At 41.6% G+C, this 26,059-nt stretch overlaps 1 protein-coding gene across 7 annotated transcripts; it reads right to left on the reverse strand.

Annotated features, from left to right (window-relative positions):
* Window positions 1-2,339: 2,339 nt before the first annotated feature.
* On the reverse strand, window positions 2,340-25,452 carry PLEKHS1 (pleckstrin homology domain containing S1). 7 transcript variants are annotated; one of them, XM_064373830.1, is made up of 13 exons: window positions 25,170-25,452; window positions 21,494-21,540; window positions 16,208-16,296; window positions 15,990-16,096; window positions 15,227-15,361; window positions 13,826-13,901; window positions 12,805-12,921; window positions 10,930-11,052; window positions 8,676-8,782; window positions 8,016-8,183; window positions 7,167-7,268; window positions 5,471-5,606; window positions 2,340-2,757 (listed from the first exon to the last, which is right to left on the reverse strand). In XM_064373830.1, exons 2-13 carry the CDS (start codon window positions 21,519-21,521, stop codon window positions 2,578-2,580), a joined length of 1,368 nt encoding a protein of 455 aa, XP_064229900.1. In that variant the 5' UTR covers window positions 21,522-21,540; window positions 25,170-25,452; the 3' UTR covers window positions 2,340-2,577. The 7 variants fall into 7 exon arrangements, with proteins under 7 accessions (XP_064229900.1, XP_064229899.1, XP_064229903.1 ...); XM_064373829.1 differs by having other exon boundaries at window positions 7,974-8,183; XM_064373833.1 differs by lacking the exon at window positions 21,494-21,540.
* Window positions 25,453-26,059: the final 607 nt, after the last annotated feature.

The following is a 26,059-nucleotide window of genomic DNA, read 5'->3' on the forward strand; positions in this document are numbered from 1 at the left end:
AATTCAAACATTACAGAAATGCCTCTCTTCCCATGGTCAACCCTGATTATATTTCTCAGAGATAATTCTTACTAAACATTAGATTCTAAGCTTTAATTTTTTTAAAAAAACACATAGAGCAACAGTGGCACAGCGCACACCTGTGGAGTGTTTCCTCCTGATCAGGCAATGTGCTTACAAGGAAACCTCGCAATAGCCTGGGAGGCACGGACCTCTCACCTAGCGAGGGTTGAAGAAATCTGATACACACATATACATACACAAACACCAAACATCTATTTTTACAAAAGTGGGATGATGTTATTCTTATTGTACAACTTGATTCTTTCATTCTTAACGTAATAAGAAGAATTTTATATAACTGTGCGTGCTGAACAGTTTACCATCTGCAGTGTTCAATGAAATGAAATCAGAATTAAGCAATCCCCAAATGATTTTTACTTTTTGAGATTTTTGCTCTTGTTGCACAGGCTGGAGTGCAATGGCATGATCTCGGCTCACCACAACCTCCATCTCCCTGGTTCAAGCGAGTCTCCTGCCTCAGCCTCCCGAGTAGCTGGGATTACAGGCATGTGTCACCATGCCCAGCTATTTTTGTATTTTTATCGTACAGATAGGGTTTCTCCCTGTTGCTCAGGCTGGTCTCGAACTCCCAACCTCAGGTGATCCACCTACCTTGGCCTCCCGAAGTGCTGGGATTACAGGTGTGAGCCACAGTGCCCGGCCTGATTTTTTATTATTACAAACAATGCTGCAGTAAGCCATTTTTTTTTACATCTATCTTTGTGTATTTCTGTAGGATAAATTTATTGAAGTAGAAACAGTAGATCCAAAATGGGATGCATATGAATTCATTCTCACATTAAATAAAGAAATATCCAAAACTGAGTAATTTATAAGAAAAGAGGTTTAATTGGCTCACAGTTCTGCAGGCTGTACAGGAAGCATGGCTTCATCTGCTTCTGGGGAGGCCTCAGGAAGCTTTTACTTGTGGCAGAAGGAGCAGGTGTCTTACAGGGCAGGAGTGGAAGGAAGAGACTGAGGGAGGAGGTGCTGCACACTTTTAAACAAGCAGATCTCACGAGAACTTACTCACTGTCACGAGAATAGCACCAAGGGGATGATGCTAAATCATTCATGAGAAATCCACCCCCACAATCCCATGATTCAACCACCTCCCACCAGGCCCCGCCTCCAACACTGGGGCCTACAACTCAACATGGGATTTGGAAAGGACGCAGATCCAAACCATATCAACATGTAAATGAAAAAATTTTTAATACTTTCCAAACAATCTGGGTAACAGAAATGAAATGTATTTGAATGTCTCTTCTAAGTGCTGAAGGTATTTTCAAATCCAAGTCCAAATACAAGGCTGGCATCAGGACATTTGTTTCCCAGAGCTGGTTTTAGATTCTTGGTTCTGCAACTGAACGGTTATGAAACTTGGAGAAACAAAGAAGGTACCCCTTTCATCACTCCAGGCCTTGGTTTCTTCCACATGAAACAACGGCTTGGTAAAATATGCTTTCTGAAGCCTGCTTTTGCTCTATCACTTCCTGATTTGATGAGTGATTTAGCTCTCTGCCTTTGTTTTCCTATTTGTAAAAAAGAATTTTATTGGCCGGGCTGGGTGGGGTGGCTCACGCTTGTAATCCCAGCTCTTTGGGAGGCCGAGGTAGGTGGATAACAAGATCAGGAGTTCAAGACCAGCCTGGCCAAGATGGTGAAACCCCGTCTCTACTAAAACTACAAAAGTTATGCAGGCGTGGTGGCAGGCACCTGTAATCCCAGCTACTCAGGAGGCTGAGGCAGGAGAATCGCTTGAACCCCAGCGGCAGAGGTTGCAGTAAACTGAGATCTTGCCCCTGCACTCTAGCCTGGGTGACAGAGTGAGGCTCTGTCTCAAAAAAAAAAAAAAGAAAAGAAAAAGATTTTATTCCTTTGCCCTTCCAGGATCAATTAGTCAATGCATCCATTAGTAAGAGTCAATGCATCCATTAGTAAAGAACTTTCAACCCTGAAGTGCTAAGTAGCTATTATTGCTTGTAGAGCAAGCTGATATTGGCTGCATATGACCCAAACTGCTGCGACTCTAAAATAGTTGCTGAGTCTTTATGAGAACAAGAGATACTAATTGAATCCAAAAGGCCACCCTGTCTCAGCACTCTGGCCTGTGGCATTGATGAGAGGCAGGTGTTTGGGAAGGAGGTGTTTGGGAAGTCTGATCAGGTATCACACCTCCCTTGGGAATCTTGCCTTGGGAACTGTATATCCCTTAACAAAGAAGGAATTATGTGGACCGCATCCTCACAGAACACAGCATGTATTACATGAGGGACTGACCCAATCTGTGTCTGTGGTGTCTGGGACAATAGCTGAGATAATAAGGGCTTCCATTTCCCCCGGGTTCTCCAATCATCCATGTGACCCTCTCAACATCTCTGATGCAATAGCCAGAGAGGGGTAGTCACCCCCATGGTTAAGATGCAGATGCAGAAATCCAGAGGGGCATGCAGACCATCTCCTATTAGAGGCAGCAGTGCGTGGCGGAGTCAGACTCTATCCTGGGGCGTGTTACTCCCCGGCTCCTTTCTGCTGGTTCTTTTTCATGGCGGGACTCCTCTTTGGTGCCCTCTCCACTCCAGGCTTATCCAGTTGAGAAGGCGCAGCACTTTGGTATTTTAAGGGACATGTACAGGATGCAGCATGGAATTTCTCTGAATTTGGGATCCTGCCGATAGTAAGCTTTATTTTCTAAAACACAAGAAAAAAGATAGTTAAATGACTAAAGATTATCTTTAAGACTGTTGCTTCCCAATCTGTCCTCATTCATACCCTTTGGAGCTGGTTTTGAAGAAAGTCCTGTGGTGAACTGTAATATCTGGGCCAGAAGAAGACAGGGGTGACTTACTTGGCTACTTGGGTGGAAGGTGGATTTTTATTTTCTGGTGTCCATGGGCCTGAACTTTTAAGGAAGGATCCAGGGAGCATTGACGGTGCTCTAAGGGGCTCAAGGGCACCAATAATTAAAAAGGCTTCTTGAAACAAGTGAATCAAAATGAAACCACCAGACGGTACTCACCCAGACAAGATTAGGAGAAAATTGAAACTTGATCAGTTTCTCCACCTATCAGGTCCTTCCCCTGCACACACCTTCTGCCCTTCCTTTTAAAATCTCAGTTCTCTACCCTCCCTGTCCCTGCCCTGTTACCGCCCCAACCTCCAATTCCCTCATCTGTAGCATAACAGGGAGGAGAGTAAATGGATTGGCTTGGGCACTTTCAGACATCGAGGGCCAATGACTGTTCTCTCTTTGGTTCCACATCTCCCTTTTCCAATATTCTTTTTCCTTCCAGGGACCATGTGTTTGAATTTTAAAAGAGCAGTGGATATCCATGAACACAAATAAGTCAGGAATGGTGGTGGTGGGAAGTAAGGGGATTTTCTGATCTTCCAGATAATCGTGAAGATGGATACTGAATATTTCTCTGTAGCATCTAGGGGTTGTTATCAATTAGAAAGGGGAGGCAGAGCGAGCACAAGAGAAATGCAGTTGCCCCCTTCCCATGCAATGAGTCCACAGTCTAGAAAGGCAGTCAGGATAAACTGGAGTCAGCAACACCCACACACAGCTCCTGGATCTGCTCGCAGGCAAAAGCTCTTTTCTTGGCTTCCGAATTAATGCCTGGATTTTTGGGTCAGAGTAGCGTTCGGTAATTTTCAGAAAAGTTCAGAAGCTTCTGTTGACCACTTGGCCCCCGTGTGGATCTTCGGCAGAGAAAACGTACTATAGTTACCAGATTGTTGGACCGTGGCTCTGAAATCTACTTCTTTTCCACCATACAAACTCCCATCCAGTCTTCAAAACCCAAGCCAAACACTACTTTCTTTGAGACACCATCCTGACCTCCTTCATATAGGTTTACTCCATTCTACCTGTGTGATCCTATGGCCCTGTGTTCATATCTTAGGGCATGCACAGTATTAAGTAGCATGTAACATGCCTGCTTCATCCACTTTTCTGTGAGCTTCTTAAACTTAGGCTGAGGCTATTTTTGCAGCTCTTAAATTTAGCACAGTATCCAGCACCCAGTAGATGCTCAATAAATAGAAAGTGAATGAATGTGTGCTTGCTCTGCCACTAACTAGTTGTGTATCTTAGACGACTCACTCACTCATCCTCACTGGGATTACTCATTTAGGGTAATGAGTAATAGGGATAGCACAATTCCTATGACCAAAGGGATTATTACGTAGTGCAGAAGAGATAAGACATATTCTTAATATAGATATGCTACATAATCAAAAACTTCCCAGAGCTGGAAGAAATTTGGAAATCATCTAATACAACAGTTTTCAGAAATCTGAAGACAAGGAACTGTTTCTTAAGGAAAGCTTATAGGAAAGATTGGACTAATCTTTTTTCATAAAAGATAAACGTGAGCTTCTCCACAGCATACTCTCTCCTTCCTCTCTTCTCCTTTCACCTCCATCCCAGGGATGCAAGAAGCACAGTTTGAAAACCAGCCTTTTACTTTAGTGAGAAGAAGCTGAAGTCCGGAGAAGGCAGTGAATTTCCTAAGGTCATAGGGCTAGTTAGAAATAAAAGTAGACCAGGGAAGGAATTAACATCATGAAGACTGTAGTGACATTCACGACGATAGCTAGTCCTTGAAAAAACATAACATGCTCAGTGCATACCCACATATTATGGTTTGTTTGTTGTTGTTTTTCTTTGAGACAGGGTCTCGCTCTGTCTTCCAGGCTGGAGTGCAGTGGTGCAACCATAGCTTACTGTAACCTTGAACTCCTAGGCTCAAGTGATCCTCCTGCCTTGGCCTTCTGAAGTGCTGGGATTGCAAGTGTGAGCCACTGTGCCCAGCACCACACATTTTGTTTAATTCTTGCAATACTCTGTAAGGAAGCCAGGGCTATGACAATTTCTGAGATGAGGAAACTGAGGCTTTAAAAAATGGGCTTGTATAACATTCCATGGTTAGTTGTAGTAGAAGTAAAAGTGACTAGTAATTTTATCGAGCACCTAATATGTGCCGGTCACCTTTGTAAGTACGTTACACATATTATCTCATTTAATTATCCCACAACCAGCACCATTATTAGCTATAATTTTACAGAAAAGAAAACCACACAAATTGGTTGAAGGAGCTGGTTTGGAACCCCTGCCCCAGTCTGATTCCACGCAAGCTCTTTTTGCTACTTCATGCTGATCTGAGGTCCTGAACCCAGGTGCTGTGTCTCTTAGCTCAGTGCCTTCTCCAAATGCTACTTGATATGAAAGAATCCTAAAAGAGTCCTGAAGAAGCATTCTGCTATTTGCACTTGGTGGTGGAAGAAGGGGGAGCCTTATTAGTATTCAGGGTAGTTTTCAGACTCCTCTGTCTAAGACCTTGATCTTGTTCCATCTGGTACTGATTTGCCCTGTTTAGGGCTGGTCAGTACGACTCACCTCCCTCTGGATGGACCGGGTGAGAAACAAGGAGACCTCCTCCAGGTTCTGGGGCTTCAGGCCATTCACCGCCAAAAGATGATCTCCGTGGCAAAATATGCATCCCAGACGTGGGGGGCCTTCCCACTGAGCCACACTGCAGTGGGAATACGACATCAAACAGCAGTGTGAGGCTGAGCTTGCCAGGAAGGCAGGGCATCATGGAGTCTACGGGGTCTCCTGACTCTAGGTCACGTGGCACCACCTCTGAAGTAGACTCTCTCCTTCTATTTGGAATATTGTTTCCTCTGTCACTAGTATAGGAGCCTAACCCTTCCTCCAAAGCCCAGCTCAAATTACATCGCCCTTACAAGGCCCCATAAAGTCCTGCATTCCGTTCCTCTGCTGTAATTCATCTCCCCTACCCCTGGACTTCTGTTACATTGTGTGAGTACCTGATTTGTTACATTTTCAAATAAAATGCATTTTACATTGACTTGTTTGTGTGGCTCTTTTTTCACCAGGCTACACGACCCCAGAAGTATGATGACACCTTTTTGTTGTTTCGTTTTTTAATTTTTAAAACCCCGTGGTTCCAGGTAAAGAAAGAGTGCTCAGCATTTGTTGGAAGTGAGGACATAATGATTACACAATGAATATCTAATGAACAAATAAATGAATTAAAGAACGAAGCAATTCAGTTACAGAGGAGTCCACAGTTTCGGTCAAGTGTTTATTGAGCCTTAGATTGTGGAATATTTGGAAAAATTGTTAAGTGTGGTTCCTCTCTTCTTAGAACTTATAAGACAACTAATGTGAAGTGTTTACATTAAAGAACTTTCTTCCCTTATAAAGATGTAATCTTCCATCAAAATAAATTACAAAGTCTGTAAAAAAAAATTGCCATATCAAATAGGCAGTGATTACTCTAAGAAAATTCTCTGCCACACAGTCTTTTGTGTCTGTGTCTGTGAGTAGCAGTTTTTGGTTAGTTAGTTTTTTTTTTTTTTTTTACCTCGTGTCTGGAAGTCTTAGAACCTGATATGCTTTCTTCTTACAGACCTTTGATTCTTTTCTTTTTTGAGACAGTCTTACTCTCTTGCCCAGGCTGGAGTGCAGTAGTGCGATCCTGGTTTGCTGCAATCTCGGCATCTCGGGTTCAACAGACTCTCTTGCCTCAGCTTCCTGAGTAGCTGGGATTACAGGTGCGCACCACCACACCCAGCTAATTTTTTATTTTTATTTTTAGTAGAGACGGGGTTTTACCATGTTGGCCAGGATGGTCTCAATCTCCTGACCTGGTGATCTCCCCGCCTCAGCCTCCCAAAGTGCTGGAATTAGAGGTATGAGCCACCATGCCCAGCCTAGACCTTTGATTCTTGTTGACTTTGCTAATTTCACTCATTCATCAAATACTCATTGTACTGTGATTGGAAATGATGTCCTTGGGCCCTATGTATTCCTGCCCATTCTTCCTCCGTTTGAGAAATCAGAAATGTGTTGCTTCTTGAACTTTTGGGTCCTGTGATTCCTCTCCCTCACCCCTCAGCTGATTTTCTTACACAATACCCTGATTTCTGCCACAATCTAAGACTTTTTTTGAATCAACAGCAAGACAACAGTCAGTGTTGCCAAATACAGTGTTTCAAAATGTAATTGTTCTTTTTATAGTTTCCAGCCCCATTTATAATCCACAACAGTCAAATCTCCAACCTACCATATCCGTCCTGTGGCTTCTGTGAGAGCAAGATAGTTTATGACATCAGGAGGAGAAAGGAAAATGTTCAGTTTCTCCACTTGGCTTTCATCAGGGATGTTACTACGAACAAGACATTTGTAAAAGTCACATCAGGCACCTGGCCCTGGCTCTCAGCTGTACTTTCTGAGTACACTTGTGGCCTCTATTTCTGAGATGATATTGTCCAGGTAAAGGCTGTCCAAAACATTTGGAGAATAATATAAATTTACTGAAAAATCCTCTTGGGATGTGGTAGTGGATGGTAGGTTACAGGAATGGAGGCAGAAATGGACTCAATTGGTTATATAACTGTCCACATCAGGCCAGTCTGGAAATGATTCCGTAGAAGAAGTTATGGCAAAGAGTTAAAATTACAACTATTGTACCAAATGCTCTTGGTATCACTTAAATCCTAAATAACCCACTCCTGGTCTATAACTAAGCCTCATGCAACTTGCATGCCCATAATTACACTCATGTAAAAACTAAGTGACAGACTACTCAGATTCACGTGGATCCCAAGTCCTGGGACCTGAAAGACTAGCCAAGGGATAATTTTTAAAAATAGCCGAAAATGCCACCCCAGCCCCGGGGACCACTTTACTCCAGCTCTATCATTCCCTCTCCTTGGCCACAATATCAGTGACAGGGAGAAGATGGTCAGGTTCTTGGCTGACTTGGAGATTTTTAGGAACTGCTTTAAAATTTTAATTCTAAGTAAAAAATAGTGAGAGGGAGCCTGCCTTGTTCTTAGGGCCCATAAAGTTTTAAAAATCAGAGCTTTACTTGATTAGTATAGACAACTGCACAACAGTTAGTGAGGCCGACCCCTTTCTGTCATTTGTGTTCTGTGCTTCCGTATTGGCAGGGGCAAGACACGAATCAATTCCTGAGCCTTGTTCTTGCAGGTAAAGGCCCCCATCCTGGGTCTCTGGAAGGGTCTGGGGTTCCTCTTTGCTGCTATCCACAGACTCATGGGATGTCTCTTTGAAAAAACTAGAGTATAAGAAGTTAAAACAAACCCTATTTTAGCATGCGTTTCTGCAGTGTTCCCCTGTGTGTGTCAGATTTAAGTAACTAACAGACATGTGAAGACTAACAAGGTCTTGAAGTATGTCCAACTATCAGAATCACTGTCACAGTTAGAATCAAATCCAACAAACCTTCCTTCTAAAAATGGATATGGAATCCAAATTACTCTTTACAGGGTTTGAAGGACAGAAGTGAGAGTATGAGAGACATAAACACAAAGTAGAAAATAACGTCCTCGGGAGATGGAAAAGGCCCTGAGGATGTCACCAGTGGTTTTCGGTGGGTGGCGAAACGGCTCCCTCATTTTTGTGTGTTGAGATGACTGAATGACATGTGGAATCTGATCTGTGGTCATGTTGTGCATCAATTTATCAACTATTAAATGAACTGATAGTCATTGTCCCATAACATCAGATGAAAAAAAAAATCAAATTTTTAAATGGTATTTTTACTTACCAGGATTTCATTGACACATAATGACCCTCGATTCTTCCAGAGACCTGGACTGGACCATCAGTTTCAATGGATTCACCAGAATCACTGGAAGCAATGACATTATCCAACTGTAGATAAGAGGAGTACATGTAAGAATCATATTTTACCAATAAGTCAGGTACCTTCTGATTTCTAGTGTTTATAGCTCTGAGCTCTGACGTAGTAGGTACACCTTCCAGTGGCTGAACATGGTTCTCATTTGGGAAATATCAACCAACCTTACCTCCACGAGACTGAATCAGCAAAGCTTCTGGCAGACTCAAAGTCAATTTCTTCTCCTGGATCCCCCAAGCTCCCGACACAAGTGTTATTTCTATGGAACTAAATTGCTATTTACCTTTTTGTTTCACCATTAGGCACTTAAGAACATGAAAGCTTTCCCCCAGTCAGTTCTACTATAAAATTATGGCACTTGGTTGGGTCAAAGACTTTGACACAGTGTGAAGCTGGTCTCAGGCTACTATGCTCACAGGCAGCCCAAGTGGCTTCAGGGACACTACAATGGTCTAGAAAAATACTGCATTTAGGAGGCTCTCAATAGCTCCCTTAGAACAGAAGAGTCACTTGTGGCAATGATTGCTCAAAAACCCTAAGGCTTACCTAAGTTCATCGTTTACCCATGATCAAAACCTTCCAGTCAAGCCAGTCTTCCCACTGGCCCCCTGCAAATGGTGCTCTTCCATCTCCATGTTCATGCTGTCTTCCTCACCTAGAGCACCCCCTTTCCTTTCTGCTTATTAGAGTCATGTTCAGGCCTGGCTGGAGTCCCACAGCCCCCTCTGATCACCTCAGCTACTGCAGAGCTCACCTTTCTCTCAATTTCCATGTATAATTTTGTACTTTTTTTGTTTTTTGGTCTTTTTAGCTTAGCTTTGTCTGCTTTACTAGACTTTGCCTATCATAAAGTACCTAGCAAATGCCAGGCCTATAACAGATGCTCAATACACATCTGATTGGTTGGCTATCATAAAAGATTGCATCCCAGGAAACACAAATAGGAAAATATTTTGGTGAAAGAAGAATTCTGTGCTCAAATGAGATTGGGAAATGCCATGTGTTGTATCTGACTTGACCATTTACAGTGCACCACTGCACACTAAATGCTCTGGGAATTCTGCTAAGAAGCTTGTTTAACTTATTTTAACTGGGTGTTTCCAGAACTTATTTGACCCAGAATGTTTCTTTTATATAAACATATGTCACTATCTTATAGAAAACCCCCAGTTTGGGAAATGATGCAGCATTCTACCCTCCATTCTGTCTTCTTATCTCCCACTTCCATTCTCTTCTCTCTGCAGCCCACAGCAGATATAGCTGCTGGGTTATAGTATATTATAGTAATGGAGGATAATTATATATATTATAGTAATGGAGGATAATTCAGGTTTTGACACTTCCCAACTCAGAAGCCATTGCTTCCCCTATGCTGTCTACAGAATGAAGTCAACTTGGCATTCAAGACCCATCATGGGCTGGCTCTTTTCTTCTGTTTATCTCCCACTATGCCTTCCATGCACTCTAGCCCACCGAACTATTCCCCATACACACATCAAATGACATGTCATCCAGGAAGCCTTCCTTGACTCTGGTAGAGAGAAAAAAAATCTGTCCTTTTTCTATTGCTTCTGGAGCATGTTGACCATGTCTTTTGTGCAGAATCATCCTGTGATAACTGACAAGACTGTGTGCTCCGTGAAGGCAAGGTGATGTCAGGCGCATTAGTTTAGCCGCCATGCCCTGTACAGTACAGTGACTACTGCTCAGAAGGCATTCAGTAAGGGCTTCCAACTGATCAATAGACTGATCGATACACAGCACACAACTGATCTGAGGACCTTGGCTCACATTATTCTCTCTGCTAAGAATACAGAACAGAAAGACTCCTCAAGTCAATCCCCCACATCCAAATTGTACTCATAATGTATAGTCAAATGTCATCTCATCCCTGAAATTTTCCTGATTTTTTTTTGAAAGTCATCTCCTCTTCCCAACGCTTGCACACCCCTGGTATTTTATAAGCATCTCTCTTCAGCATATAACCCTTCTCTCTTGTATTACCACTGGCTCCTAGTCAAGTGTCAGCGCCATGAGCTCATCATCTGATTTACCTCTGTGTTCCCACTGACCCTCACCTAGTGTTGCGCAAAAAGTGCATGGCAGGGGTTCAGTAAATATTTGTTAAAGGAACAAATGATGAATGGACAAGAAGGGTTACCTCTAAAAGAACACTTCGAGGAGTAAGATAATGACTCTCTTCCTCCATATCTTGAGTGGTTTCTGATGACAAATCTTGCAGATGAGCTTGCCTAAGTCCTGGAGAACTTTTTTCCGTTAAATGCTGAAGAAAAGAGACAAAAATGCTTTGCTTTTTCTTTGCAAGAGATGGAATTAAATCACATGCATTCTGGAAAAGCCATAATAAATTAGTTGGGTTAAAAAAGACCAGAGGGTCTTCCGGGGTTATATCTGAAAACTCACACAACTTGAACTTGCCTCTTGAGTCTAGGTCACCACTGAGGATGAAAAAATATAAGCCCGTCACTCAGGCTTTTTTCTCTACCATTTGGAACAGTCACTCAGAACAAGTGGTTTCCTCCTGTGGTGATTTTCTAAGTCACTAAACTCTAGAGTCCCCATCCTCATCTTTTTCCTGTTATCATCCAATGCCATCTGAGAATGTAGTTAACCCAGAGTCATGGTGTAGCGCCTTCTCTCCTGCTCATTTTTCTTTTGTGTTCTGCTCACACACTTCCATCATTTCCATAGCAATGTAATTTGGCTGTGTTGATCATGTGATAGTGCGAATTATAGGCTTCCAGATGATCTAGATTCAACCACTATTGCCTTCCCCTCCCCATAGATATACAATATTCTACTAAAGTACCTTCTTTGCATGGCAGAAAAATTCCAAGAACAATGCCTCAGAGCAGGGTGTTTGGAAAAGACCCTGAATGTTCTCTAGAAAGAAGGCAAGTTTCAAAAAATTAGGTATGTTTAAGTTCTGTCCATGTTTTAAGCTCCAAGCTCATGGAGCCAGATCATGGTGAGCTGGGGGAAAAGGAAGATTCCCCACTTAATTTAACCAACAGCAACACCACCACCCAGCAAGGCAAATGGTACTCTTAACTCGAGCTGGTTTAAAAATCACTGGATCTATGGTGGGAAAAGGCAAAATGACCAATAATGTTATCTCTAGGGGAAAGGAGATATCATGAGTGGAAATCAACAGGTACATACTGAAAAGGGTGAGGCTTCCTAACTGCTGCATACCACCATTTCTACTCACTAAAGGAAGAACTGAGGGGAGGTGTTTGGCATGGTGAATTTGATATGCTACGAAAAGCTTTCAAAATAGTTGGAGAGTTACCAACTAGATAAAATAAGGGGATGGGACTCATTAGATGAGCTTGGTAATACATGGACAGGGCAAAGTCAATGGCTAAGTCTCTAAGGAACAAAATAGTATCCATGACAGAGATGAAACCACTCGGCATGTTTATGACTCATATCCCAAGCTGGGAACATTACAAATCCAAGAAAGCTGAAGGTCCAATTATGAGTCACTTTCAAGAGGCAGGTACATTATATTTTATGTCCTCAAATGGATTTCATTAGAAATGAGGATGAAGTGATAGACAGCTATAAGGAAAGAGAAACAAGATTGAAGATTGATCACGGTAAAGGGAGGAAATTAACAAGAAACTCGGCCTTTGCCTGAGGAGTACAGACAGAATGGGCGGAAATCAGGTGGTGGTCGGGAAATCTTTTGGCAGAGGGATCTGTGCCCTCTGTGTGAAAGAAAGGAAGAAGTTGCCAGCCAGGTTTTGGTTTAGCAAAGGGATCTTACCCTAGCCATACCCAAAGCACATAAAGAGCATTGAAAATGGATGAATACACTGAGAGGTATTCAGGGCAAGCCATAAGGCTCATCTGTGGTATGGGATAAACATCAGTGCTAAGAATCATTCTTATAGCACATCAGGCTTTGAAGAAGGTGGGCATGGTTAAATGCAATTGCTAATTGGTAAGATTCTGAAGCATTAGCTGACTCCCAGGTGTGGTGTCCTGAGAAAGAAGTAAGCCCCATTACCACGTCTTGGAGACCGTTTCTTGACGAGCTGGAGCCAACAGCCTCTGATGTGCTGGAAGGGCCAAGGAGAGGGCTGGGGTAGAAGAGAGTTCTTTTATTACCCGGTGAGAGTTCCTCCTGCGCACAGAAAAGGAATCAGTCAGGGCACAGTTGATCTCTGTCTGGAATGAAACGGCATTTTCACTCCAGAAATGGGCTCCTTGCCTCCCGTCTTTCCCCACAGTGATCTAACATTCCTGCCGCTGGCCTGCCAGCATTATCTCACCAAGATGAGAGTCGAACTTGTCTCTCTCCTGTTTCCAAACCCTTGAGGACATTAAGCCTGACCCTCAAAGATGACCAGCGTTGCCCTCAACCTATCTTCTCGACTGTCTCTTTCTGACGCCCTCTGCCCCAGTTCCCTTTTCTCTAATCATTTCTATCTACTTGAAGACATGCCTTGATTTCTCCTTTTCTTTGGCTTTTGCCATAAGCATGGAACAACCTAGAAAACACGTCACAGAAGATACTGAGGGGCGAAAGTTCCATCTATAAAGGTCCACCGTGAGAAAGGACTTGGGGACATTAGTAGAGGCCCTTATGAAATTAAAACCTTAAAACTACTAAGCACTCACATGAAAGAGACATTCTATTAAAAATGCAAGATAGATGAAAAACATTTTTATAGAAACTGCCCTAGACTTAGTAATTCAGAAGGAGGCTTGTTATGCACTTTGAATAACAATGATGCAAAAATACTATATTCTAAGCTACTACTTAAAAATGCTACAGTTAACTTTTCCTCCCTCTACCACAATAATACAAATCTGAAGTGTCTGTATTTCAGCTCTCTCGCAAAACACAAAAGAATTTTTTTTCCCATTGTTAATCATAAAAAGTAATAAGGATGTACATTTTCTCACTTATTTATTCCTTGCATTAATGCCAGTTGCTAAGGAGGCAAAAGAAAGCTACCATTGTTTTCTGTTGAAAGAGGGTTGTGTTCAGGTGCCCTCTTATTTTATTAGTGATGTGGAGTCACCTCTGTGTTCTGATGTGTTGCTTTTATATCCCGGCAAAATGATGACATGATGGAGACCCAGTCTTTAATCTTCTCCCTGTTGATAGGAATAAACTTTCAGCTGGCATGTGGCAACAGTAGTGCCTGTACTCCTTTTGAACCAGAGAAGGATTCTTTTATGAAGTTTAGAATGACGGTGAAAGCAGGTACCAGCAAAATAAGGATTTTTCCTAAGTAGCTTAAATGGCCTCGCCACCTCCCCATTTGCACACTAACTAAAATTAATGCTCAGCCAGCTCTGCAAGGAAAGCTCAGAGAAAGGGAAGAAAAGTAGACAATAATGGTAGTAATCACAGGGTTTGGGGCTTTCGGCTTTGACACTGATTTCCTCTGTGTTCTCAAGCAAGCCCCCTAACCTGTCAGCGTCATTTTTGTGTAACTGTGCAGGTGTGCCTTCCCTTAGGGAGCACATGCGTTGATGAAGAATGTGCTTGAATGAATTTGTATAGTCACATCTTTTTTATGGGCTCACAGGACAACTTAAAGCTTTGGTCAACCTGAAGCAGATCAGGGTTTTCATATGTGGCTTTGGCATTGTCCCCCTCCTCTGCACAGTCTCCCCCACACCACCTTTGCCTCTCCCTCAAGCAGATAATCATCCATGAAGAGTCCACTAGGCACCTTTGCTAGGACCAGAAGCCCCTCTTAAAAACTTCATGCTCCTTAGAGGGCAAGCCTAGTTCCTCCCTAATATGCGTAGCTTGCTTGTGTAGATGTTTGTGTATTGGGTTCTTTTACATGGAATGCTTCTGGGGTGATGGTGATTGTTATTGGTTGAAATGCACCCTCCCCACCCAGTTTGTGTGTTTCAGTTCCATATTCCAATACCTCAGAATGTGACCTTATTTGGAAAGAGGGTCATTGCAGATGTAATTAGTCAAGATGAGGACGTCCTGGGATAGAGTGGGCTCCGAATCCAATATTACTGGTGTTCTTATAAAAAGGGGAAATTTGGACACAGAGCTAGGCACACGGGAATAACACCATGTGAAGACTGGAGTTATGTTGCCACGAGTCAAGGGAACTACCAATAGTTAGGAGAGACCCCTGGAACAGATCCTTCCCTAGTGTCTTCAGAGAGAGCATGGCTCTACCAACACTTTGATTTCGGACTCCTCGTCCCTAGAACAATGAGACAATAAATTTCTGTTGTTCCAAGTTACCCAGGATGTGGTTACAGCAGCCCTAAGAAACTAGCTCAGTAACTTTTCAAGATATTTTAACAAATAACGAAGATTGCCAAGATGGCGTTCAAGGCTGTAGCATGGGTTCAGAACATGTTCATTGGGATAACATGTTTTGTTTTGGGCTTTTTTTTGTTTTGCATGCGGTAGATGCTCTGTGTTATCTTACTTCTCTCACCTGTCATGGCCGATGAGGAAATATTCCCTGTTGGTGGTTCTGATGGACATGACCTCATCAGGGTGGCATTTAAACATCTTCTGCACAGATTGCATCTTTTCCTGGCTACTTATGCCAACTTCTACACTCGAATTTCTATTAGATACAGACACAAAGTATTAAACCAAGATAAATACAGAAATAGAAAACTGACATATTTTATATTGGGATTCAAATGGAATAAAACTTTAGATGTACTTGATCCACATTTTGAAGATTGCCCAAGAATTGTAGAAGGTAAGTTTGGATTTTTGATCTGGTTAATTGATAATTAAAATTATTTTGTTTAGCCTGCGATTCAAAAGTTTCTATTTTGGTTGAATTCTTGATTGCACGAATCATCTTTTTCAATTTTGGGGTACATATTTATTAAAGAGAAGGCCAAAAAAAAGCTGATGTAAATATTTTTTAAAAATCTATCTTGACTTTATAAAATGATAATTTCATCTGCTCCCTCTCATCCACAAATTACATGAATCAAACTCCTTAACTGAATGCCTACTAAAGACTTACCAAGTATAACATACATTATGAAACAAATACTCAACTATCTTTTACTCAAAGTGCTCACTATTTTAGCTGCTATTCAATCACAAATATTATAATAAGCTTGAAGCCTTTGGTTCCTTTGGTCAATTATGTAAATTTCAATTTGCATGCAACTTGTCACTGTTTGACTTTAGAGTATTTGTTGTTATAAAAGCTTTCTTGCTTCGATACACACTGATCAATTTCAATGGCACCTCGCTGATGATGGTCTTTATAATAGGAAAGACTAAAGCTCTTTTCCCCACTCTTTGACAGGACAAAAAACCGCTTTTTCCAAGAGGTCTGAAAAATAAAAACATTTTATGTCTCAGTTAAATCTCAGAGGAAAAGAAGGGATTTTTAAAAATGCTCATGAGGCTGGTGGGAGGCTTGTTAATCATAGCAAATACTTACCGCAGAGAAGAACAGCTGAGAAGGTGGTGATTTAATAAAGTAATCTTGTTTGCAGACTTCATTTTCGTAATAAAATGTAAATTGTTTGCCTAACAAAAGTGAACAGAACTCAGTTTGTTCCTCATAAATTTCTGAAAAGAACTGCCTCAATTGGAAAACACTATTTATCTCTGGAAAGGCCTTCAGATTATGCAGTAGCTATGGAAAAGAACACTTACAATAACCCAAGAAAACAAAGGACCAAATGTCTCATTCTTATTTCTCCACAGCCCAGACCTTCATTCAAACAACATTTGAAAGTGTGTTAATTCGGCGCACACCTGTCTGGCTTTCTGTTTCTAGAGTATGTCTGGCTCTCTACGTGTGAGCAAAATTTGGCTCTATTTCCATTGCAGAGGCATGATAATTCTGCATTGCCCTTTGGCTTAGCAAACAAAAGCAAAAGCACTGCTATTAAAATGTTGTGGCAAAAACTATCTGGGGAAGGGGAGCAGGCGGAGTTGTTGTAGAAGTTGGGAAGGGAGGGAAGGTAAACACGGCCACCTCCCCAGAATTACTGGATATTATCCTAAAAGCCCCAGCAGTTGTATTACCAAATCCTGACTCTGTTTCACTTAATAAAGAAGCTCTAATTTTTTAGTAAAGGCTGCCCTTTCCAAAACTAAGGACAAACTAAACCCACAGTCTGTATGTGAAAGCAAATCCAAGCTAAAACAAAAACAAAAACAAACCCCAAATGAAGAAAACAAAAATAACGATATTGTGTTTAACAACACTAATTGTGTTTTTCTAAATAATGAATGTAATACATATCTATTGTAGACATTTTAGAAAATATAGAAACAATTAAAACTGCCTGTAATTTCATCACTTACAGGGAAGCAGTTAACATTTTAGAAACTCCTTTATTTAATCACTTCTGCCACTCCATTTTCAACAGTGAGTGGGTTTACTTTTGTCTGCTAAGCCAAAGGGCAACATCTACTGTCTCCCTCAAGTATTCGAGTGCCGATTAACATGTGTGTGCTGAAACTACTGAGGCCAGAGAAAGAACCATTAAAAAAGATCAGAGGTTCAGAAAAAGTGCCTGTTACCTCCAGCCAGACTGGAAACACCTAAAATTTACAGGGCATTGGATAGACTTCTCAGGAATGTCTTGCCTCAGTGTGAGGAATAATTAGCTCTACACTAATTATTAGCTCTGCACTGAGCACTGCTCCAAACCCACCTAACAAATCATACAGGACTTAGAAGAAAGTGGTTTCCAAAAAATTTAACTGCTTCCCAGAACAAAGCTCAAGATTCATGGGAATACAAAGATATTCATGACCCAACAAGGTAAAATTTGTGGTGTTTGGCAACCAGTCAAGATTACCAGGCATAAAAAGAGGAAGGAAAACATGATCAATAATGAGGAGAAAAGTCAATCAAAACAGGCCGAGAACTGACACAGATGTTAGAATTGGCAGAGAAAGTAATTAAAACAGTTATTATCACTGTATTTTTAAGAAGTTAGGGAGAGATATAAAAGATAGAAAGAAGACCCAAAGTGAAATTTTAGAGATGAAAACTACAATGTCTCAGAAAAACAATAACAAGACTGGATGGTAGTAAGAGCAGATTAAATGTTGTAGAAGAAAAGATTAGTACTTTTGTGTATCTTGTGCTAGGCTTCATTAAACAACTGGATTTCTGTGATTATAGTTTTAGGTTTGTAAAATTTTTAGCATTATTACTTCGAGTACTTTTATTTCTTACTCTCTCACTTCGGGGACTCCTATTACTTGTATACTGGGCTACTTGAAATTGCCCACAGTGTACTGGTGCTCTTTTTGAGTTTTCCAATTATTTTCTCACTGTTTATGTTGATAGTTACCATTGCCATGCCTGTAAGTACATCAACGCATGTCATAACTGAATTGTTCAAAACCAATGATAAGGAAAAAAATCTTAAAAGCATCCAGAGGGAGAAAAGACCTATTGCATACAGAACAAAGACAAGAAACAGTGATATTGATTTCTCATCAGAAAAAAAAATGCAAACAAGAAAAAGTATAACAATATATTTAAGGGCATGGTGGCTCACAACTAATCCCAGCACTTTGGGACGCTGGGGCGGGTGGATCTCCTGAGGTCAGGAGTTTGAGACCAGCTTGGTGAACATGGTGAAACCCTGTCTCTACAAAAATTAGCTGGGCATGGTGGTGCCAGGCTGTAGTCCCAGCTACTGGGGAGGCTGAGGCAGGAGAATGGCTTGAACCCAGGAGCCGAGATCGTGCCACTGCACTCCAGCCTGGGTGAAAGAGCAAGACTGTGTCTCAAAAAAAAAAAAAAAAAGAATTCCTAAGGCTCTTAAGAATGATACTAAATCTCCTCTCCCTGTGCTCTATCAATAAAACAACAAAGCCTAGATGACAGCATATCTGTTTATAACATGGTTTACTGAATATTTCTAAGCCCATTGCAGAGACCTATGACTTAGAAAAAAAAGGATTCCTTTCAAAATATTACTGGTCGTTGACAATATACCTGGTCACCCAAGAGCTCTGATGGAGATGTATTAGGAGATTAGTGTGGTTTACATGTCTGCTAACACAACATCTCTTCGGTAGCCCATGGATCAAGGAATAATTTCAACTTAAATCTTATTATTTAAGAAATGCATTTCATAAGGCTATAGCTGATATAGATAGTGATTCCTCTGATGGCTCTGGGCAAAGTTAACTGAAAACCTTCTGGAAAGGAGTCACCATTCTAGATGCCATTAGAAATATTCATGACACTTAGGAGGAGGTCAGAATAACAGCATGAATAGGAGTCTGGAAGAAGTGGATTCCAATACTCCTCGATGACTTTGAGGGGTTCAAAACTTCCTTCAATGGAGGAAGTAACTGCAGATGTGGTGAAAATAACAAGAGAATTAGAATTAGAAGCGAACTCTGAAGATGTGACTGAATTGCCGCAATCTTATGATCTAACTTCAACAGATAAGGAGCTGCTTCTTATGGGATATGAAAAGAAAGTGTTTTCTTGAGATGGAATCTACAGCTGGTGAACATGCTGTGTTTATTTTTGAAATCACAATAAAGGATTTAAAATATTACGTAAACTCAGTTGATAAACCAGTGTCAGGGTTTGAGAGGATTGATTCCAATTTTGAAAGAAGTTCCACTGTGGGTAAAATGTTATCAAACAGCATCACTTGCTACAGAGAAATTTTTCATGAAAATAAAATCAATCTGTGTGGTCAACTTCATTGTTGCCTTAGCCATAACCTGATTATTCAGCAGCCATCAACACTGAGGCAAGACCCTCTGCCAGCAAAAAGATTATGACTCACCGAAGGCTCAGATGATTGTTAGCAAATTTTGGCAATAAAATGTCTTTAATTAAGGTAGGCAAATTGTTTCCATAGACATAATGGCATTACACATTCGACTGCAGTGTAGTGTACATGTAACTTTTATGAAATCCAATAAATTCGTGTGACTAACTTTATTGTGATATTTGCTTGATTGTAGTGACATGGAAATGAACTTGAAATATCTCTGAGGTATGCCTGTATATGTCTCATATCAACACTTGAACAAATTATACACTTTAGACATATATAGTTTATTGTATGCCAATTATAATAAACTGTAGTAAAGATATTAAAAATATGACCAATCTAAAATGCAAATCGGACCGTGCCACTTTGATACTCAAAAGGCCTCAACAGTTACCTGTCATATACGGTCAACGTCTGGCACAATATGGCACCACCTTTCTGAGGCCTCATCCTCTGTTTTTCCTTGTCCTACTTTATAAGTATATTCTGCTCTGACACATTCTGCTTCTACACCATTTCATTGTGTTGGTCATGCCATTCCTTCTACTGGGATGTGCCCTCTTTTCTGATTTCTTTTAAATCCCTACTTCTCCTATAGGGTCTAGCTCAAATGCCTTCCCTATAAAACTTCTCTGGCTTCTCATTATTACTTGTATACTTTTTCTTCTTCAGACTCCATAGCATCTGTACTTTCATTTCATGATTTCCATCACAGCCTAATCTTAACTTCCCAGCACAGCGACTTGCATATGTTTAAGTTCCCAACAGGATTTTATTTTTTTTTTTTGAGACAGAGTCTTGCTCTGTTGCCCAGGCTGGATTGCAATGGTGCAATCTTGGCTCACTGCAACCTCTGCCTCCTGGGTTCAAGCAATTCTCCTGCCTCAGTCTCTTGATTTGCTGGGATTACAGGGGCACACCACCACACCCAATGAATTTTTATTTTTAGTAGAGACCGGGTTTTACCATGTTGGCTAGGCTGGTCTCGAACTCCTGATCTCAAATTATCTGCCCATCTCAGCCTCCTACTGATAAGATTTCAAAACTCTTTGAGGGCAATGACTCTTATTTATTAATCTGTATATCCCCTGGTACATAAAGCACAGAGACTTACTAGTAATAGGTGCTTTGTAAATATTTTTGAGTTGAATTTGGATAATTTATCTTCTAAGTGACTTCATCCTAAACTCAGCTTTTCTATCCACTCACCTACAAAGAATTGTATGAATATGAGCAAGGATATTTGAATACCATACATTGAGCTTCCCTCATCATAAGCCCTGGTGACAATGCAGGCAGCTTCTTGAAGTGAGAGTTTCACGTAAAATTAAGAAAATATTTTCGAGTCTTTGCTGGTCCATAGTTTGCTATTAACATCATCTTTGGCAATGAATGGAAAATTTGGCTCATGAGAATCAGAAAATGCTAAACTTCTAGACAGGTGAACTCTTATATAATAATTAACTGAATCCAAAAGTTCCTGCTACACTCTCCAAACCAAGAATCATTGTCACGGAATGTCACCCATTATCCCCAATAAAAGTAAGTTCTGGGGCTGGGTGTGGTGGCTCACACCTGTAATTGCAGCACTTTGGGAGGCTGAGGAAGGTGGATCACTTTAGGCCAAGGAGTTTGAGACCAGCCTGGCGAACATGGAGAAACCCCATCTCTACTAAAAATACAAAAATTTGGCAGGTGTGGTGGTGTATGCCTATAGTGCCAGCTACTCAGGAGGCTGAGGTTAGAGGATTGCTCGAGCCCGGGAGGTTGCAGTGAGCTGGGATCGCACCATTGTACTCCAGCCTAGGCAACAGAATAAGACCCTGTCTCAAAACAAAACAAAGCAAAATATGCACACAAAACCACCAAGTTCTGTATCCTGGTTAGCTTGAAGTGAACTGTGGGGCATTTTCAATAAAAAGATTTCTGCCTCTGAGATGATACCCCTCGAGTACCTGGACTCTTCTGAGCTTTGGGTTCCATGATGGCTGTGTGTCCTTGCCTGTCAAAAGAAAGGGTTAGTGTTAGTCCCCAAACAACAGTATGTGTGTTTCATTGACTAGCCACTGAGTCCATGAGTACTGGTATTGTGTTCACGGATGTTGCTGAGACAGGTTATGAGTCTCCCCTTTCCATTCTTTCTTTAGTATTTCCCTCCCTGTCCCTGAGGCTGACGGTAGCCACGGTAACCGGCACTCATCCAAGCAGCTTGTCCTCACACAGTGGGTGGTTCTGCGGAGGTGTTGTCAAGATGACTGAAGGAGCTGTCTCCCTTGGACTTTCTCTGTTCTTGCTTCATAAGTGGCTTTGATAAGAGAGCCGGGGGATGGCAACACCAAGGAGAGGTAAGAACAGGGCAGAGGACAGGATGCCATGAAGACAGTGCAGCTGAGAAAGTGTCACTGGCTGAGAGGAAGCCCAAGATAAGACCTTCCCCATGCCAGGGCCTCACTTTCTGCAGGGGAAACTTAAGAACAAGGACCAAGCTACCTCTTCAACTGCCTCAGCCATATGAGGGGCCCCTCCTCAAGGCTGCTTGACTCTGGGGGCTGAGGCTAACCTGCAGAAACTGAATCTGAGAGGCAACGTCCTTTCCTGGCCAGCTGCTGGTGATCCTATGACCATCAAGGGATGGAGAGAAGGAACTCCCTCAGGGGAAGGGCTGCAGGGCAGGTGAGGTCGTCTTTGAAACCAGGAATTTGTTGGTGACTTTTACCTTAAGTTAGTAAGACTATCAAAATAGAAGGCCTTAAAAAGGGAGGTGTCCAAGCAGCCCCAGATAAAATGGGGAGGAGGCAGAGATGCTTGACCCTCCTGACCTCTCCCTTTCTTCACATAAACTCATTCATTCTTCCTAACATGTACATGGCTTACAGCAATTCTTTAATTAGGTGTGCGTTTATGATATACAGACATGAAAAAATATACATTCAGGCTGGGTGCGGTGGCTCATGCCTGTAATCCCAGCACTTTGGGAGGCTGAGGCGGGTGGATTGCTTGAAGTCGGCAGTTTGAGACCAGCCTGTCCAACATGGTAAAATCCTGTCTCTACTAAAAATACAAAAAATAGCTGGGCATGGTGGCAGGCACCTATAATCCCATCTACTTGGGAGGCTGAGGCAGGAGAATCACTTGAACCCAAAAGGTAGAGGTTGCAGTGAGCCGAGGTTCATACCACTGAACTCCAACCTGGGCAATACAGCAAGACTCTGTCTCAAATTTAAAAAAAATACATATATATAAAATATATATATTCAGAGATGGAAATCCTGAGATTAAGGCAAGTTCTTAAAATATGCTTTTGGTGGTTTGTCAGAGCATTTGGGAGCTCTTTGAAGACTGGTGGGATGGCTTTCCTGGACCCTGGAATCATATGTACCCTGCCACTAGGGAAATGTTTTCTCCCTTGAGGTATCCTGTATAATCATAGTAGTGATAATTTGAACAAATTACAACATTTCTGGGGCATCTGAACTCATATGCTGAAGAGCTGGTGCCCTTAGCTCTCGCCTGGTAAAGCAGACACACTCAGCTCTGTGCAAGGAGCTGTAATGACTGGGAAAGATGTCAAGTGATTGAGACCAAAGGCTGTTGTTTCCTGGAAGAGCAATTCCGCATGAGAAAGAGAACGTAACCTCTTTAAAACCTTTCCCACTCCCCAAAAGGCATGGGCAATATTTAAAAAATTATCCCTGAGATTTTGTATCAAATCCATGAGGTTCTTTCCAGTTTCAAGGATTTCGCTGCCTGAAGAGCTGGGGACAAGTGGTTTTCAGCCTATTACCTTTCCCTCTGTCCATGTTTATGAGACTTGGCCACACCCCGTATGCAGCTGTTAGCCTAAGTGAGTCATGGCACTCAGCGATCCAATTGGAGAACTGTGCAGGAGAGATTAGCTGTGGGTGACATATTTTAAAGCAGTGTGTTTTCTGCAAGCTGTTTTTGAGTTGCTCTTTGTCAAAAAGCCAAAAATCATTTTTAAAAATAAAATATTTCTAAAGCCTTTAAAGTTTATAAAATGCAGTTACATACATACATTATTATTATTATTATTATTATTTTGCATCTCAGAATGGCCTTATTCTGAGATAGGTCACTTTACAAATGAAAAACTGCATTTGAGAGAAGATTGAGGTGCCTTGGACCTATGTCCCCTGGCAGAACTCCACACAGCGCTACATTCATGCTCATGGACATTCCCAAAGGACATTTGCACTTCCTGTGCCCTGTGGATGTCAGTGTGCTTTGGAGGACATCTCTGTCCTTCCAGTGTCTGTGAAGGGCTCCAAAGTCATGTGTTGAGACCGCTCCTCCTTTATCTCTCCACCCACCATAAAATGAGAGGACAGACAAGGCATTAGGGTGTGGTGGTTAAGAGTGTTAGCTCTGGCATCTGGGTTTAAATTTCATCTCCATGAATTATGAGGAATGTGATCTTGGATACTTTAGAATACTTCTCTCTGCCTCCATTTCTTCATCTGTAACATGTAGATAGTAATATTACCACCCTCATCAGATTGCTGAGAGCATCACTTGAGATACCCTGTAGATGAGCACTCCTCAGTACATAACAAAAGCTCAATAAATGCTAGTTGTTAAGGCCAGGCACAGTGGCTCATGCCTGTAATCCCAGCACTACGAGAGGCCAAGGTGGGCAGATCACGAGGCCAGCAGTTCAAGACCAGCCTGACCAACACGGTGAAACCCTGTCTCTACTAAAAATACAAAAATTAGCCTGGTGTGGTGGTACATGCCTGTAATCCCAGCTACTCAGGAGGCTGAGGCAGGAGAATCACTTGAAACCAGGAGGTGGAGGTTGCAGCGTGCAGAGATCACTCCACTGCACTCCAGCCTGGGCAACAGAGCAAGACTCTGTCTCAAAATATATATACAAATAAATAAAATAAAGTAAATACCAGTTAGGTTCTTTCCAGCTCAGATATTCTATGATTCTGTGATTGTTTAATAATGGGTAGCATTTTCTGAGGACTTAATACATTCCAGGCACATCTAAGCAATACGTATATGAAAGATTTCATGTATACATATAACAATTTCATGTATACATATAAAATCTCATCAGATCCTCATAACCATGCTCTAAAGCTTGTACTGTTTTTACAACGATACAGTGCCCATTTACAGATGAGGAAACGGTTATCAGAGCAATTAAATAACTTGACTTTGATCACTTAATTAAAAAGAAGCAGAACCAGAATTCTAACTTCAGAACTGGCCTTAACCACTTTGCACCTCCTTCAATCTAAGAAAGTAGAATGAATTATTTTCCTAGTTCTGCTTCCATTGCTTGTTGTTGCCCCCAAACAAAAAAGAAAACTTTTCTGATTTAGCTGTTTGATCTCATTCAGGAGAATCTCCCCACAATCACTGCCTAACCTGTTCATTAGAATATTATCTGGGATTTGGTGAATACAAGATACCAAGAGGTCAGGCTTATTTCCCTTTGACTATACTATAGTCTAGGAAGCTTATGAAGAAAGAGCCCATAAGAGAAATACTGGATATCTGCAAAATCTTCCATTTTCAATTTTGCAGTTGCTCAATTGCAAAAAAGCTTCTAGATCACCCCAGCCTTGGGAGTCGAAACCAGATACACCAAGCAGTACTTACTGGAAACCAAGAAGTCACTGGTCCAGTGCTCAGGAAAGTGCCTTGTCCTGAGGATTCCTGAACTCACTCCTGCTGACTCTGAGCCTTGGTGCCAGGGTGAGGATTGAGCACAAGCTCTGCTTGAAATTTGAACCACCAGGAAATTCCCAAACGACTATCCTTGAGCAGATTTCATTCTTGCCGGAAATTGAAATGGAAGCTGTACCCTCAGGGGGAGTTCTGGACCTTGATTCTTGTGGCTTGCCACAGAACTGCCCTTGGTGTCCCAGCTGTCTAGCACCAAAAAAATGAAAGCAAACAAATTAAAAAAAAAAAAAAAGAAAAAACAACTCCTGCCAGACTTTGGACCATGGTCACAATAACCCTTATTGAGAACAACGCCAGCCTACCCTTGACCTTCTGCAGTGACTACCATTGAAAAAAATCCCTTTGCCTCCCTCAGCCATATCTTAACCAATATCTTCCTGGGAAGGGTATAAAGGGTTCCTTTGTGCCAGATAAGGAAATAAAAGCCTGGCTTCTCTAACACATGCTAATGTTTTCCAGGAAGAGTTGCTCATTCAGCCATAACAGGGTGTTATCATCAGCAGGGTGGTGCTAGGTGCATTCCCATACACAGCCTCCCAATGGCAACTGAGCAAATGGTCATTCTTACACCTGCTGAGTGGTATCAAGCCACCAAAGGGTCTTAGGTGTATTTTCATGTATATTACACATTTTTAGGGAAGAGAAAGAACTGATAATGAATTTTATCCTGGTCTACTACCTTTAGAAGTAAAAGTACATCATTTTAATCCTCATCCTCATGAGGGTAGCTGGGCTCGAATCGGCTCTGCCATGGATCCATTGTGTGGTCTTGGCAAGTTAACTTGAGTTTTCTGAGTCTGTTT

This window comes from Aotus nancymaae, unplaced genomic scaffold, assembly GCF_030222135.1.
Source record: "Aotus nancymaae isolate 86718 unplaced genomic scaffold, 86718_ANA_hifiasm-v0.15.2.pri h1tg000010l, whole genome shotgun sequence".
NCBI classification, from domain to species: Eukaryota; Metazoa; Chordata; class Mammalia; order Primates; family Aotidae; genus Aotus; species Aotus nancymaae.

Bases quoted from the DNA above. Each gene is read 5' to 3' on its own strand.
- PLEKHS1 (XM_064373829.1), bottom strand. From the start codon at position 21,521: ATGGAACCCAAAGCTCAGAAGAGTCCAG. The intron at 12,922-13,825 runs GTGACTCCACAT...TTCTGTGCGCAG, and splicing joins CAACACATCAGAACACAGAG to GAGGAACTCTCACCGGGTAA. The intron at 11,053-12,804 runs GTAATGGGGCTT...TCTTTTCTTCAG, and splicing joins GAAACGGTCTCCAAGACGTG to CATTTAACGGAAAAAAGTTC.